General features: G+C 41.2%; 1 protein-coding gene across 2 annotated transcripts in view; it reads left to right on the plus strand.

Annotated features, from left to right (window-relative positions):
* The window catches only part of EFNA5 (ephrin A5), a 257625-nt gene extending 241424 nt beyond the window's left edge, over positions 1–16201 (plus strand). Inside the window, exons 3-5 of one of the 2 annotated variants that reach the window (XM_001513474.4) lie at positions 5046–5111; positions 5525–5605; positions 11859–16201. In XM_001513474.4, the coding sequence (XP_001513524.2) occupies positions 5046–5111; positions 5525–5605; positions 11859–11980 (269 nt within the window). In that variant the 3' untranslated portion in view covers positions 11981–16201. The remainder of the gene's footprint in view (positions 1–5045; positions 5112–5524; positions 5606–11858) is intronic. The other variant, XM_007672819.3, reaches the window with a different exon arrangement.
* The last annotated feature ends 640 nt before the right edge of the window (positions 16202–16841 follow it).

Raw genomic sequence — 16841 nt, forward strand, 5'->3', positions numbered from 1 at the left:
CTAATGTTAGTTTTGCCCTGGACTGTGTTAGGCTCCAGATCAATTTTTCTCCCGAAAAATTATCTCCAAAAATATGTTTGCCCTGTGAGAAGTGTGACTTAAATAGTACATTTATTCATAATGTGAAGTTGATTCTTGAATTTGAGTGACAGAGTACCCACTGACTTGTATATTACGAAATACTGAGAGTTTAATTGATATGTAAGTGATGAATTTATAAAGGGGGTGTGGCTTCCACTGTTGTATTTGTGAAAACTGTCCTTAGTGGCACTGGAGGGAAATTTTTCCTATGGCTCCTCCACCACCACATCTCCTGCTTCTCAGCACCAGCCAGTGTACACTTTGGCACAAACCGAATAAATGACTGAAAAGTTCTGCAAGAACCAGAAGATAAATTGGGGTAAAAGTTCTTGTGAAACTTGAAAATTTGTATAGAAAAAATAGAAGTGCAGCACTCAAGTTTCTTCTAAAGATTTTAGGTCTTATTTTTATCTTTTTCCAGTTTGGTTTCAATTAGACTGCTTTCTATGATGCTGACGATTGTGCATGAGTATTTGGGAGTGCTATATTCTGAACAAGTCAGGGCTTTTCGGGACTTTTCTGGAATTTTAAAATAAAATAAATCTGATAAGACTTCTTTTGCTGGGTAGAATTTAGACTGTAGTGCTATATCTAATCTGTGAGTATATCAGTGGTGTTTAACGTTCTAAAATATGCTATTGCCAACTTCCTAGGAAAAGGGTGTTTGCTTTCCTTTTTCTTTTTTAAATAGGGATGAAATAGTCAAATAGAGTATTTCTATTGATCAGAGGTTAGTCCTGATCACTGTAGAGTAAATCATATCTACATAGGAAGATGTAACAATATAGGTGGTGTTCAAAACGAGGAGTATAGTTCATTCAGTCGTATTCATTGAGCACTTACTGTGTGCAGAGCATTGTACTAAACACTTGGGAAAGTACAATACAACAATAAACAGACACATTCCCTGCCCACAACGAGCTTACTGTCTAGAGAGGGGAGACAGACAGCAATACAAATAAATAAATTACAGTTATGTACATAAGTGCTGTGGTGGCTTGATTGAAGTTACTGGAATTTTGCCTCTTCCTCACGTCTTGCTTCCAACCTCTCTTTCTCATGGGTTATTTCTTGAAAAGAATGAAAAGAATAAAGATTCTGCCCTGCATATTTTTTATGGTATTTGTTTAGCACTTGTTAAGCACAAGTTAATCAGGCTGGACAGAGTCTGTGTCTCATGTGGGGCTCACAGTGTTAATTCCCATTTTACAGATGAAGTAACTGAGACACAGGATCACACAGCAGACAAGTGGAAGAGGCGGGATTAGAACCCAGGTCCTTCTGACTTCCGGGCCCATCCTCTATCCACTGGGCCACGCTGCTTCTCACTGGACCTGGCTGCTTCATATTGTTATTTTGAGGGTCGAATATTCCATTCCCCAGTTTCCTTTAGTGCTTATAACTTTTAAATCAGTTTTGTGGCACTTGATATTTTCAGAAATGTAAAATAGCTAATTATCTATTCCCCATTGAACCCTCACGCCTCAAGAATCATATGTGGTGGATCTCTCCACTCTCTCCTCAGCCCCCTCTGCACCTGTTCATCCCCAGAATAGAAATTGAGTGCATCTGGTGGAAGGTGTGTGATAGTTCTCTCTGCTGACTGTTTAGACAGTGCATAGTAAAAGAGGGAAAGGTGGATTTGTAAGGCAAGAGTTATATGGCATTTCTGTACGGTATGAGAAAAGACGACAGATAATGGAAGCTTTCCAAAGCCTACCCTGTGAGTAATATATGTGGATCTGACAGGACCAGAAGCTGGTCATTTTTCTAGTTTTAAGATGAAGATAGAAAGGAACGAAGAAATAAAAATTGATTCAAGTCACCCAGCATGGCAGGCAGGGCTTAATTTCTCAAGGAGGCTAGAAAGGCTAAAATGTTTCCCTTCGTCAGCCTCTATTTGATGACTTAAGCAGCAACATAAACAGACAACTCCTCTCCCCCTCTTTTTTTTAGTCTTCGGGACTCTAAACCACTGAAGTGAACGAGGACTTTTCTCCCTTTGGAGTATAGTAAGCATATAAGATGCTATATATAATTTTAGGTGGGAAAGGCCTTTTCTAATAGGCCTAATCAGAGCCTCCATTTATTTTGGGGATTGTAAATCGAATGCAAGTATTATAATCAGTGCAGTGGATCGTGTGGCAAGTGAACTGGCTTGTTCTTGAAGAAGCAGCATGGCGTGGGTGGATAGAGCACGGGCCTGGGAGTCAGAAGGACCTGGGTTCTAATTTTGGCTCTGCTACTTGTCTGCTGTATGACCTTGGCCAAGTCACTTCACTTCTCTTGGTCTCGCTTCCCTCATCTGTAAAATGGGCATTGAGACTGTGAGTCCCACCTGGGGCAGGGACTGTGTCCAAACTGATTTGCTTGTTTCCACCCCAGCGCTTTAGTACTGTCCTTGGCACATAGTAAGTACTTATCAAATACTATTATCATTATTAATATTATCAGCTGTTAATAGGAAATATGCCAGCCCCTGCTATCTTTGCAGTGGTTTCCCCCTTGGTTGAGGGCTCAGAGGAAGCAGGGCAGAGAAGAGATAGGTTAAGATTGTGGATTGTTTTGATCTTTCTGTTAAAGAAGAATGTAGCCCATCTAGTAGCTGAGTCTATAAATGACTTCATGGTGTATATATTTTCCCTTAGGTGGAAGAAAGTATAAAACCTACTTGATTATTTGCCAAAGAACTCTTCAGTTTGCCTGGATTATGTATCAGGGTTTTTTATTTGTAAGAACCATAAGGTAATTTTTTTGAGTTGAGGATTTCTCATAAATAGAAAATTTAAGATGACCCACAAAGAGCCAAGCAACCACTGAATTAGATGATTAAAAGGTTTGGTCATGCTCTGGGCATCTTTATGTGTCACCTGTAATATTACCTAGCACTCAAGCCAAAATTGCATATGAATTACATTCACATAGTTTAAAATGAATTTATCTCATCTTGGAATCTACAGGGTAGTGTAAATTGTGTGTGTGTGTGGGTGGGTGTGTGTATGAGTGTGTGCACGCACACATGCACAATTTTTTAACCTCCCTTCAGGAACAATGCAGAAACTGACAGAAGGATTCACATTTTCTCAAGTAATTCATGGTTATCTGTGCACACACAATGAGTATGTAGTGAGTTCACATTTGCAATAGGGGTCCACAGGAAGGACACCATTTCCTGGATTAAACCACAGAGTGCAAATATAAGGCCCTAAATAACACACCAGTTACTGTAAATGTCAGTAGAGGGAGTTTTTCCAACTTTGATGTAGTGAAAGCTTGCAGCAAAACCAGCTGTTAGCACTTTTTAACAGCCTGTCAAAGTGAACAAGGGGAAAAGCATCGTTCCTGTGTATTTTGGTCTTGCAATTAAAAAGAGAAACACCTTCTCCCATGTAGCTCTCCACACAGATGCTGAGCAAGAGCACCAGGGTATTTAGCTCTTTGCTTCATTGTTTTGTCTTGATGTTGCATTTTTCAGTTCCTCTTTGTGGCATAGTAGCATCGATACCAATCCCAGGGATGAGTGGATTGGTTTTAAATTAGTTTAGAGTCGAGATTATATGCTCTCACCTTTGAGAGAGTGTTTCTGTGTGTGCCCATGAATCATTTTTGTTTTTCTCCAGCCCCAGAAAGACACGGTTACCTAATAAACAGAGAAGGAAAACGAAATATTCAAGCCTCTTTTTTAATGATGGTGTGTAGTTGAGTATGTTGAAATTGATATAGATGCAGTTCTCGTTTACATTCAAAAGTGATGCTACTGAGGCAGTCGTGGCTGAAAGGGCCAATGTGGGACTGACCAGTTTGACCACTCCCTGTACGCACAATTTTTTTTTAATATAGCTTAAGTTGTTTCAGATCTAATCATCAACCCACGTGTTTCTCGATTGTCGTCGGCTCTTTGGGGGACCAAGAACCTGCTCTAAGAGAAAGGATAGGAAAAGGGAACAAGAAGCACTAATTAGGGTGACTTTGTTATTTTGGGGTTGACAAGTAAATATGCTCAACTGTTGAGAGGTCTTGTAGGCCTATGTAATTCCATTTGCTATAACGCTTTGTGGATTGAGGGAGAGTAATCCTTTAAACCTAGGAAAGCTTACAGCCTCCTCCTGAGGAGGAGTAGACCATTTCTTCCTCAAATTATTTATAGCATGAAACATCTTGTCATATTTTGGCAAAGTCTCTCTGATGAATTCCATCCTGCTCTATGGCACTTTACACAGAAAATATGGCTTCGCAGCACAGTACTTTCTCAATAGCATATTGTACGTATAATAGCAAGACGGAGGTGGCCATGCTAGTTTAGTCATACCAAACTTGGAGCCAATTTCTGAGTAAACCTCTAATTGAATTACCTGCAAACCACTGACAGATGAGCTTTCAGGACCTACAAAGTTTTGCTTTTCCTTAGTAGAAACAGGTCATCTTAAATTCCTACTTGTAATTATCTGTTTGTTCTTGACGGTGGTTTCACCTTGGGGCTCTGATGGGCCCCATTATCCACAGGGTGGGAGAAATGGTTCTCTGCAAACATGATGGTTCAAAGATAGTTTCTGACCTAAGGAAATCTGATCCCATACAGCCAGCAAAATGATGGACTGTTTTAATAAAATCAATCAGTGATGGGTTTACATAGTGCCAGAATTCCTCTATGAGTTAGTCCTCCTCTTTTCAGACGAGAGAAGAGAGTAAATAAAATAGGAAGTATCTGCCTGCTATATTCCTGTAATTCTGCCCTTTTTGAAAAAAGACTGGCCTGTCCTTTTCTCCTTCACAGAAATGAAGGGATTTTCAAGCATCCATTCAAAGATTCATTGTTTGACGATATGGGAGGGATGGAGATATGTGTTCACTGCTGAGGAAAGTGGAAATTGGCCACTTGTATTTGTAAAGAAGAATAATTGAATTTCTTTTTCTCTCCTCTCTGTCTCTCCCCCTTCCCTCCCCCAATCTGTTTACCCCTGCAGCCTCTGCAATCCCAGATAATGGAAGGAGATCCTGTCTAAAGCTCAAAGTCTTTGTACGACCAGCAAGTAAGTTCCTAGAATGAGCTTTCAAGGGTGGCTTTATTGCGCATGCTGTACTGTGTGGTCTGGTTAACAGCAATTCAACTTTTTTTATTGTTAAATCCTGTGTGGTATCTGTTCTGTATATCAACATTTGTGTTTCAGTTTTCGTCATTTTTTCTTATCATTCTTCATGAAGCTTTGTTTTTTTTTTTTTAAGTACATAGCAGTTGCTAACTTGTTGTTTCTTAGACTGTTGTATGGGTACAGCAAATGGAAGACGATACTTGCATTTGGACAAGTGCCACAGACTTAAAAACAATCTATATATAAATAGAGCAAAAAAGACAGAAAGAGAGAGAGAGAAAAAAAGAAGGAAAGTGGGGAGTTTAAGGGTGTCTCACTAACATATTTGGCTGTTATCTCTATTTTTGTTATAGACAGCTGTATGAAAACTATAGGTGTTCATGATCGTGTTTTCGATGTTAACGACAAAGTAGAAAATTCATTAGAACCAGCAGGTTAGTATGCTTAGAGAATCTCTTTTAACAAATGCGTCTGTCTCTCTGGTGCTTCAGTACTTTTTTTCCTTTCTTCCTCTATGCATGCTTTGCATGGTAAAGTTGCTCTGCTTTTGCTCATTTCTAGCAGTGCTAATATTACTTATGATCTACCTCATTTCTCCAGTATCCTTGTGTAATGCATGGTAGATAGAATGTTGCTTTTTTTGTGACACATGAGTTTAATCAAATGCAGCACCCTAATTTAGCATTCCCAGCGGAATATCTAGAAGGCACTACCTTCCCAGCATGCTGATGAAACACTGTATCTATTACATGAATCGATTTTTTTGTAGAGAGAATATCTATCATATATGTTGGTAAAATTTTATTTCCCGAGGTGCCTTGGGACCAATGCAGGCATGCAACTGATTGAAACATTAGTTTTCCTGAATAATTCACCTTCACAGTTGATCAGGCCATATCGTGAGCTTTAGGGTCCGTTAAATCTTATTACCGTAGCACTTTGGGGATGTGTAGAAGTTCACCTTGTATGAAGACTCTAGTCTTTTCATTTTCTGTATCCCAAATCTTGCAAAAACAGCTCAGAGTCTTGTGGTAGAGTTGTTTGTCCAAGCTAGTGTTATGAATGGGTGGGGGAAATCCAACATTTTTAACACTGCCTGCGTCCCCCTGCTCTTTTCCATTGGCCCATGTAAACAAAAAACCCACAAGCTGTCAAACTAACTTTTAATCGTGCAACCATAATATTGACTGGGGGTTTCCTAAGTGGGTAAGATATGTGTAATCCTCAATTTGCATGTTTTGGGTTGGTGACATTTCTACTGATATAGACCACATTCTGATTATTTAAACAGAAAGAAGCACTCAAAAATTCACACATGATTTAGGGCCTGCCGCTGGTTACTTGCGATGGGAGCTCTCTTTGGTGTGATCTGGAACTTCAAAGGGTTTTTCATTTCTACCCTAGGCTAAAAATGTTGGCTGGTACCATGAGCCAGAATGAATGACCAACAATCCAGTGATTGAGCCTCTGGGAAAGTGACCCAAAATGATTGGCATGCACTATTCCTAATCAGTAGCCATCATCATCATTCAAAAATTGGCAATAATCAGATTCTCCAGATCACTGTAGTTTGGAAAAGGCAGGTCTTTTACTCAGCGTGTGAGGGCTGAGCCTTGTTTTCCAATCAGTCGTATTTATCGAGTGTTTACTGTGTGCAGAGCACTATACTAAGCACTTGGGAGAATACAATACAGTGGAGTTGGCAGACACATTCCCTGCCCGCCACGAGCTCACAGTCTAGAGGGATGAGCTCATAGTCGAGAGAGCTAAGAATCACCTGGCACCTAGGAAAGTTACTCCACTTCAACAGGCCCATTTTGAAACCGTTCAAATTTTAACACAGGTGTTTAAAAAATGACTATAGCTTTCTAAGAAGATTAACCAATTCCAGGCAGTAGCTAGGCACTGGGAAACCTGCCTCAAGAAGGTTCTAATTAATTACTGTTCTAAGGAGACTCCACTGGGCCAATCAAAATCTTTTTTTTTAGGGGTAGGGAGTGTAATCGAGGAACATAAGGATTCTAAGAATGTTTCAACGCTAAAGTATTGGGAAGTGTATGAGAGAATTGGGTGCTTCCTATGGGGGAATCCAATAACCCAGGCAGTTTTCCCCCTGCTGTTACCCGTAGTCTCCTGAGCTTGGAGAGACACTTTTGTAAAATATTAATTTCTCCCTGGGAATGGAGAAAAATACCAACTAGTTCTTCCAACTAGGTGAAAATTGGTTCAGGTTTCATTCATATTAATGGTTTTTCACAATGATTTTGAGAATTAACTCATTGCAAAAGGAGAGGATATTGGAGTGCATTTTAAAAAAATTAGATATTTTTCTATTGAATTAGAGTCCTTAGGCTGTTTCTTCACTGTTAAGTGAAGTATGTTGTTATGAAGTATGCTCCAGAGACTATAGAGATTTCCTGGTAGGCATTAGGTATATTGTTGGTAGCCTTCATCCCTTCTGCACCTCTCCCATTTCTTCATACACACTCACACAAACAGTTCTCATCTGAAGTTAATGTTTGCACTAAGATCTTGGGAGAGTTCAACAGGCATGAATCCTGCCCTCAAGGGGCTCAAAATCCAACTGGAGTCAATACTTAACTGTGTGTTGAAAGAGAGGTTGGAAAGGAGTACACTCATAGAAAAGTAAGTAGTCGACATTACTATAGACAGCAATTTGAGGGTATAGATGGGAAGTAGAAATAAGAAGAAAAAAGTCTACACGTGGGAGATTTTGGCTGTCAAAATTTATTTTCTCTGAAAGTGCCACTGAACCATAAGTAATGTCATACTATAAGTAACGTCAAAACACCTGAGTAATATCATCCAAAGGCCATCCAGGGCAGTATCCTGTCTCTGTAAGTGGCACCGAAGGATGCTTGGATGCAGTGTGATGACAGTTGTCCATCTTGTCATCAAACCACATGTTGAGGGGGTACCTTCTAACATCCCTAACTTTTCTCTCTATCATCCATGAATTTATCTGAACCTTTCCCTGTACCTACTGTGATTTTCTGCCTGTACAGCTTCCTGTCACTTGCTTTTACTCCAGTGTGTGCTTTCTCTCTCTCTCTCGCTCTCTCTTTCTATGAATCTATCTAGAGGTAGATTTAGGGTTGCGGTTGGGCAAAAGGACAATAAATTATCACCTACGTAATCGCATCCTTCAGTGTATTGTCCACAGATGATAGGAGATGACTTGAGCAGTGTAAACATTGAATGGGCCAGGAAAGGGGCAGAGGGTCGGCAAGGTGATGGCATTCTCAGAGATCCTCCCTCCTTCAACCTGCCCACTTCCTGACGTATTCAGAGGTCAGATGGAGAGTCCATGGCCTCACCTTTTCCCACTCCATGCAGATGAAATTTAGAGGCCAGTTATTCCTCAGGAGGTGATTTCTTGTAGTGTGGGCATGTGTGTGCGTGTGTGATTGTGTGTGTCGGTAAGTACTGGACCAAAACCTTGAAACAGTGATACTGATATAGCTTGAGGGCGTGCATCCTTGCTGCTGGGATAGGAAGGAAGCTTTAGGATAACAATATTAAAGAATGTTGATGGTCTGGAAGAATTCTGTTGCATGCTGTATGCACTGTCTACTAATTCACCTGTCTTTGGAATGTATCTGTCTTTTTTTTTTTGTGCTCTCACTCTGAATCCGCACAGTCTTTTCTCACCAAAGATATAAGGTGGGAACAGGCCAGAGACACACCCTATGATATCCTTCTATTTCAAGCTAGTACTCTGTCATTCGACACTAGGGCACTTGTTTCAGACCCTGTTTGCGTGGTGGCAAATAGATGTTTTAGGAAGGAATAAAGTGAAGAATGTGGATATGGTCATTGTTTCTAAATGTGAGGATTAGATCAGCCAGAAAAGATGTCTCATTAACACCTCTGATTGAATCATTTGTTTTTATTGAGGAGAGCTGCCAGCCAAGAATTTGGAGATTGGCATTGGTAGAGATAGGAGTTTAAACAGGGTGTTAAAGTTAAGATAGGGTATGAACCTTCACATGTGGTCAGATTCATCCCCTCCCCTCCCTAGCTCCATGCAATAAAGCAATGGGGAGTGGAAAAGCAATCAGGGCCAAGTAATACAGTATGGTTGGAAAGAATTGCAGCATGTGGACACAGCTTTCCCACAGTTCAGGAGTTTCCATGATTTTTATCATAAAGGGGAAATACAATGATGTGGGCGAGCAGTGGCTACACTTTTTTGCTCTAGGCCAGATTCAAGGTTTAAGTGTTGTGAGCTTTAATTATACTGAGATTGATTCTTCCTACTTTTGAAGTGATTATCCGTTCACCTCTGTAGAGCAAATGTGTAAACACTAAAAATCACAACTCCAGTGTAGGTTAAAGATACTCTCCCCCACCCCCAAACTCTATGCACCTGAATTTACACACCCTGCTAAAGAGATAAAATGCAGAATGTGACCTCTGCCCACTCAAGTATAATTTCCACTAGAATGAAGTGATCTGTGCAATTCCTATTTCAAGAGTTTGGCTATTCAAGATATTTCACTCCACTTTTCATCTTGCTCTGTTGTCCCATTGAACCCCTCTGGGCTCAAAGATTCCCTTTTAGATAATAGGTACACGAACATGAAGCCAGACATGAATACATTTCCTTTACATTAGAGAAGCAGCGTGGCTCAGTGGAAAGAGCACGGGCTTGGGAGTCAGAGGTCATGAGTTCAAATCCCGGCTCTGCCACTTGTCAGCTGTGTGACTGTGGGCAAGTCACTTAACTTCTCTGTGCCTCAGTTCCCTCATCTGTAAAAATGGGGATTAACTGTGAGCCTCATGTGGGACAACCTGATTACCCTGTTTCTATCCCAGCGCTTAGAACAGTGCTCGGCACATAGTAAGCACTTAACAAATACCAACATTATTATTATTATTATTAATGAGTGGTCTTCTCTTTGCATCATGCTCAGGAATGTACTAAGTCCCTCCCAACTCTGCATATTATGGAGGAAACCCAAACTGTCCTCCACTGTCTGGATTCCTCCTGATTGGAGGAGAAAAAGCCAGGGTGCTTAGAAAACATGCTCCCCTGATGCATGTGTGGCTGCCAGGAGAGGAGAGGAGAGCATGCCTTTCCATGTACCAGAGCACATTTCATAACTGCTGGTGGGCAGAATCACATCTACAGAACAACAAAAGCCACAGAACGGCCTGCATGTGTGTAATGCTGACTCTTGTCATAGGAGGACCCTTATGTGATGCATCCTGATCCCTCCATTTGAGGAGAATTTTGTGCAGGGCCTTGAAGATAATGAAAAAAATTATTTTGACACCATCACCTTCGAAAGTCTAATTGTCAAAAGTACTGTGCTGCGAAGCCAACACCAGCATCCTTTGGGGACTCTAGTTCCTTAAACTATTTCCTCCTGAATTACTTCAGTGGTTGGATTGACAAGATATCAGAGTTGCCAAGAAATCCAGGGGAACTGTGTGAATTTAATGTCGGAGAGTTTTCATTGTTTTTCAGTGGCCCGAAAGTACGCGTTCACTGCGGCATTAGCTTTATTAAGTTTAATGGCCAAAGGTTTAAGAGATGTTTTTAAGTACCTGAGAGCTCTGCTCAGGGTTCCCCAACCTTCTGTACATCCCTCCCATCCCCCTATCCCGTGAACAATGTGAAACCCACCTCCAAATTCCACCGGCCCTCAGAGTGCCAAAGAGTTGCATATTTGGCTCAAAGCAATGAGCATTGCAGGGGTCATTTAGCCTAATGCAAAAAGGTAGTCAGCTTTAGGGTGGAATATGGCATAAATACAACTCTCAATTTAGAGTCAGGAACTAAATTGCTGCAAAAATTCCCCTTCCAAAAGTTAAGCCTGGTTTGAATCATGCAGCTCAGGAAGAACACCAAAAATCACAAGCACTCTCTTAAAATCACTTTATAGCTAAATAAAAGGCTTAACGGACTTAATCCATTTTATTTAGAGGGGAATTTGCATCCAGGCTGATAATTTATGTGCCAGGCTTCAGCCAGATAGAAATTAAAATAGCCAAGTTCAAGTAATTTAATCCGGGAGAAGCAGGGTTTTGTAATGGAAATGGTATTGTAATTGATTCCTAATTGTAGCTGAGCTGGTGGGCATTTTATTGAGGTTTGCTGTGCTTTATGTACAGTTCATCTAAAAGGCCGTTGTTTTCAGATTTATTTTTTTTTTCCGATTTGAAGATTCATCGACTGTAGGTTTTAAAATGGCCAGGCATTTAACATTGCCGTTAAAGAAACTTTACACCGGTGGAAATAGGCAGGTCATCCTAGCCTGTGACTGAAACACAAAAGGAACGACTGCCTCTTTTGTCTCAGTGTGGTAGTTGTTTTCCATTAGTGCCTAAGAAAACACAGGCACATTCAGTTAGGGGGGCAAGGTGTGCGGCTAATGATGAGTTATCGTGGCCTAGGTGCTTTTGCCGGTATCGTGCGAGCGGATCTGCCAAGGTCTTTTTCTTATTCCTGAGAAAGAACTTCCATTTTCTGAGCCTGCCTTTGGGTTGTTATAAATAATTGGTGATTATACAGACATGGAAGTCAATGATAGAACCAGGTCCGTTACCTCCCTTTGCAGAGGGCACCGAAGTCTGCTAGCAGCAGACTGCTGGAAGAAGAAGAAGAGGATGATTAAGGATGGGAAATCTTATTGGAATGTGTGCTTTCTATTTGAACAGATGACACTGTCCATGAGTCAGCCGAGCCATCGCGCGGGGAGAACGCGGCACAAACACCAAGGATATCCAGTCGGCTGTTGGCAGTCCTACTGTTCCTCCTGGCGATGCTTTTGCCGTTATAGCACAGTCTATTCCAGTAACCTGTCACAGAAAACATCCGGGGTCGTGGAACATCAGAGATCCACCTAACTGCTCATCCCAAGAAAGGGACTTTTTATTGGTTTTTGCAGATGTCAAATTTTCCTTTTCTTTCTTTCAGCCTGAACGAGAAGCCACAATTTTGGAGGCATAACTAATATTCACCTTCCTCCGCTCCCAGTCCTTCCCATCCCTTTCTCACTTTCTCAAATTGTAAGGCCTCCAGATGAAAATGCCAAATTGCAATAGTAACACCAGTGATCCTTATTTTCCTGTGCATTCTCCTTTAAGAACTCTCCTCCTTTAGCTTACTGTGTCACCTGAATGCAGACAGGTAAGAATAGTGGCAGATTCAGTCAGTGAAGGGTCGGCCCAGGAGGGTTTTACTATCTTGTACGCTATTTATACCTTCTCATTCAGTACTGTAAGATGATCACGTAGGGCATCATGTAACCATGTCAGGACTGGAGGGGAGATATTAAGAATAGATATAACACCATTTCCGCTAGGAGTTTCTAAAAGAACGGGCTTCTAAAAGGTAAAGACATTGGTTTTAATATAACGGTCTTAAAGCATTCTTAACAGTGAAGCTTGTGCTCTGGAATGGAAGCTCTGTTCTACAAAGAGGGTTATGTGTAGGAATGCTAGCCCAAAGCAAGCAAGGTAATATAGAGAAAAATACATTCGGGGTGTGTATGTGTGAGTGCCTCTGATATGTGTTGGTAAGTGGGTAGTGCACACCAGATGTTGTTGGGTTTTTTTTTTCTTTGAAAACAGATCACCATGGTGCTACAATTATTTTTTATTTAAACACACACAAACACACACACACACACAAAGAGGCATTTTTGTGTATAAAGTGACCTTCCCCAGGGCTCACAAGCCAGGGATCATGATCTGATAGCCTTGGATGCTCCTCCCGAGCAATCTGTACACAGACAGGCCCTCAGTGGCTAGAGGAAAGACGTTTGGGCCACTGGCTCTCCAGTGTCCTAGCACCTTCCTCTGACTCTCCCTCCCTACAGCCATTTTGTGCTCCAAGTTCCTCAACCAAAGGAGAGCAAAACATCAATCCCCCATTCAGGAGAGGCAGTCAGACCTGTTTGGGGGTGCAAAAGGGAAAATGTCTTAAAGTTTGGAATAAGAATTCAAGTGTTGGTGTTTCCTATTCTATCCCTTGGACACAGCTTAAAGAGTAGAGGGAACATGGGTTTAAGTGCAGGAGATAAACCAGAAGGGGTCCCAAAGACTTTAACGAAATATTTTTTTAAAAATCCACTAGAATAGAAAATACATTATTTAGATATACTTTATCCTGAGAGTGAGTATATATGCTTGTCCTATTTGAACTTGTGAGAAAAGTGGTATCCCTTTATACGTTGAAGAATATGGGGAAATATCTTGTTTCGTGGAGAAAGTGGGATGACCCTATTTAAGGAATCTGAGCATGATTAAGATGGGGTTCTAGAAGTCGATCGCCAGGAAATGCAAGCCTTGGGGTTTCTACTGGCCTGGCTGCCATGAACTTTGAACTCCAAAGTCTAGTCAGGGAAATGTGTCAGACCAATGGAAAATCTAGCCCTTTTTTGCTATATTGGTTGAAACAAAGCCTTTCAAAAGAAAAAAAAGAACTGTATCATGCTAAATGTGAAAACTGGACTGCATTCCAACAAAATAAGGATTTTTATATATCAGTTTGGGTTTTTTTTAATGAAACACACACTTAACAGGCAATTGGGCATCTAAATGGATAGGATTTAAGAATGGGAGAAAAGTTCCTGCTTAGAATTTCATGCAGTCCAAAAATACACGAATGAAGGACAAACAGTGATGTTATGGCATCCAGGAGAGCTTCACTCGTATTCACCTAGAGCCTGGCTCACCCAATCCCACCCAGTCTGGCATAGAGAGTGATTACAGAAACTGTCCTTGAAAAGGTCTAGAGGAGTGGGGTTGTTGATCTCACAGAAACCATCAAGCTAATCTTTCATTGTCAGAGAGCGCTCGGCAGACAACCACAATCTAGCATTTACGGCAGCCACCATTTCATTGAAAAAGGAGCTCACATCATTCAGTGACCTCTTTTTCTCGGGGTACTCTTGGTGAACCTGGTGGCGTTTCTTTCTATTAAAGATCGCGGGACTGTCGGGACAGTCGGGTTTGGGCGAGAAAAATGACACCTTCTAAAATAGATCAGTAGATAGAAGCAAAATAATCCTGTGTGCTCCATAACCCACAGGCAAACAAGCCCCATAAATGAGTGCAGGCAGTTGTTATAAGGGCATTAACCGTACTGAGTTCATTCTCGAAACGGTGAATTCTCTGGTTTTCTAGCATTTGTCCCTAATTGATAAGGAAATAATGGCAGGGCTTTCCTTTTCACGAGTGGCATTCACGGTGAAGTTAAACCCCATTGCTCTCCATAGTGCCACTGCTAATTAAGTGAAAAACAGCAAGGCTATTAAGGCCAGTAGACCGAGTGCTCCACCAGCTATAAATGACATCATTGTGAGGGTAGTGTACCTACTAGCTAGCCTCCTGGATTACTTGATGACATCAGGCAATCTCAGTCCTTTTAAGAAAGTGCCGGTATGTTTCTTTTTTGTGTTGTTTCAACCCTCTGGAAGCTCAGGAGGATGTGTCGAGCAGCTTTTCAACAAACACGAACCCAAACAAAACAGCAACTCAGCCTGAAGGGCGACGCCGGCTGCCCCGTGGCTCCAGATAGAACCCCCCAGTGACCTGCACTCCTGGTTGCCAAGGGCTTTGCCACATGAAGCAGGGAAATAAGGATCAGTCTGTTTAGTGGATACTGTGTATCCTTCAATGGACAAGGAAACATTGCGTGTTCAGAACATTGTTTTGTACTGTACTTTCTTGGATGGCGAAGGAAAGACAAGTAAAACACACACAAAAAAAGCTACGTTCTTTCAATTCTGTATTATTAGCAACCTCTGTTGTATATAGTGTTTGATAATAAAGTATTAATTTGATTCTTATGTCTTTTGTAAGTGAGAACAGTAGACTTTCAGATTACTAAAACATGCATTGATTATAAGACAGAGCTTTGAAGCATCAAAAGTGTACATGGCTGAGAACCGCGTAACAGGTGGCCGTGACACTGCAGCATACAGGAATCATCTGTGAAAATCGCTCACCCGATCTCAAGACATCACAATGTCAGGTCCCAGTATAACATGACTTTTGGTGATCAATGTTTTGTCCTCAATGTTTAAGGTCTGATGTGGGAGCCCTGTAATTCTTTTTTTTTCAGCATGTTGGTTCTTAAAGGCTTAGGGGATTTAGTAATGGTTCTGTACCTTCCGTTCTGTTTTCTGTTTGATTTTGTTTTCATGGACTGTTTTTCAGGAGGAGTCTTGCCAGTATCATGTGTGGCATGCGCATGGACTTGAATCCCAAACTGCCAATTTGGGAAAGTTGAAATGTGGGTTATTTCTGCTTCTGTGAAATTGTGGAAGGAAAAGAAAAATTTAGTGCACCTGTAAATTTTCCAAGAAACCTGGGGTGACCCATTGCCTTGTGACAGAGGTGGTTCGGTCAGTTTCAGAAACTCAGAAAAGTGTTTAACTCCTCCCCTCCATTCATCCCACTCAGAGTTGTAGTCACTAGTTTTGATTTTTAACACCCCCTTGCTCCCTACCCTCTTTACCCTCCCCCATTTATCTCTTTCCTTCCCTCCACTTTCCTTTTTGAAAAAATATTTTCTTTGTCTTTTTTTTTTTTTGGAGCAGTGAATGGGCAGATCTGTTTCTGGTTTGGCATCACTGAGTTTTTCCCATGCATTTGCCCTTGAGCTTCTCAGATGTGAGACCAATCTCCCTACAATAGGCTTGCTGCCTTTGTCTGTACAGTTTAATAGATGCTGGCATGTTGGAGGTTACCCATGAGTCTGCGAAATCCGCTTTCCATGCTTACTCTTGACACCCCATTGAAGCCACTCATTGTGTGTGCATCTGGGTGTGAAAAATCCAGCTCAGTGTGGTCCTGTGCTTGTACTGCCCTGCTTTGCAGTTCCTTTGCACTTATTCATTGAGTGCTGTTTGAAATGCTTACCTTATATGAACTTAAAAAAGAAAATGTAAAAAAAAAGCCACAAACAAACCCTAAGATCTGTATTTGTATATACACGTGTCCGTACAATTATACCTAAATAAAAATTAAAGATTTTCATCATTTTAATTGGATCCCTCCTTCTACTTCTTTGTTCCTTGAATAATGCCTTTATTTCAGGGACTAGTTGTACTCTGCTGATTTTTGCATATTTGTGGGAGCGAAAGACAATACTGTGTTTGGGTCTGGGAAACCCAAAGAATGCAGGGTTAAAGATGACCAAATACCAAGTTTCATTCCAGCTCTTCTGAAGAGTGAATGTGGAGGCTTCATCCTCATCTAGGTATTTACAACCTTAAGAAGTTGGTGGGACAGCTACCACTTCATTCTCCAGTGATTGGTGGTAAAATGCATATTACATTACGAGAATATAAAAAATGCCATTACTGTAGCAGACCAATGGTCCATCCAGCCTAGTATTCTGTCTCTGATGGTGGCAAGACGATGCTTCGAAGAACTGTCTGGTGGTTGCTCTTCTCGTCATCCCTCATAGTGGTTAGGGATGTACCATCTAACATCCCCGTGACAGTGGCAAACTGTATGCTTGGAGGAGCTGCTTGGTGGTTACCCTCCTTGACATCCTTCCCAGTGGTTTGGGATGTACCATTTAACATCTCACTGGCAGTGGCTAATGGTATGCTTGGAGGAACCATTTGGTGGTTTTGCCCTTGACATCCATTTTAAGGGTTAGGGATGTACCTTCTAACATGCCAC

This window comes from Ornithorhynchus anatinus, chromosome X3, assembly GCF_004115215.2.
Source record: "Ornithorhynchus anatinus isolate Pmale09 chromosome X3, mOrnAna1.pri.v4, whole genome shotgun sequence".
Taxonomy (NCBI): Eukaryota; Metazoa; Chordata; class Mammalia; order Monotremata; family Ornithorhynchidae; genus Ornithorhynchus; species Ornithorhynchus anatinus.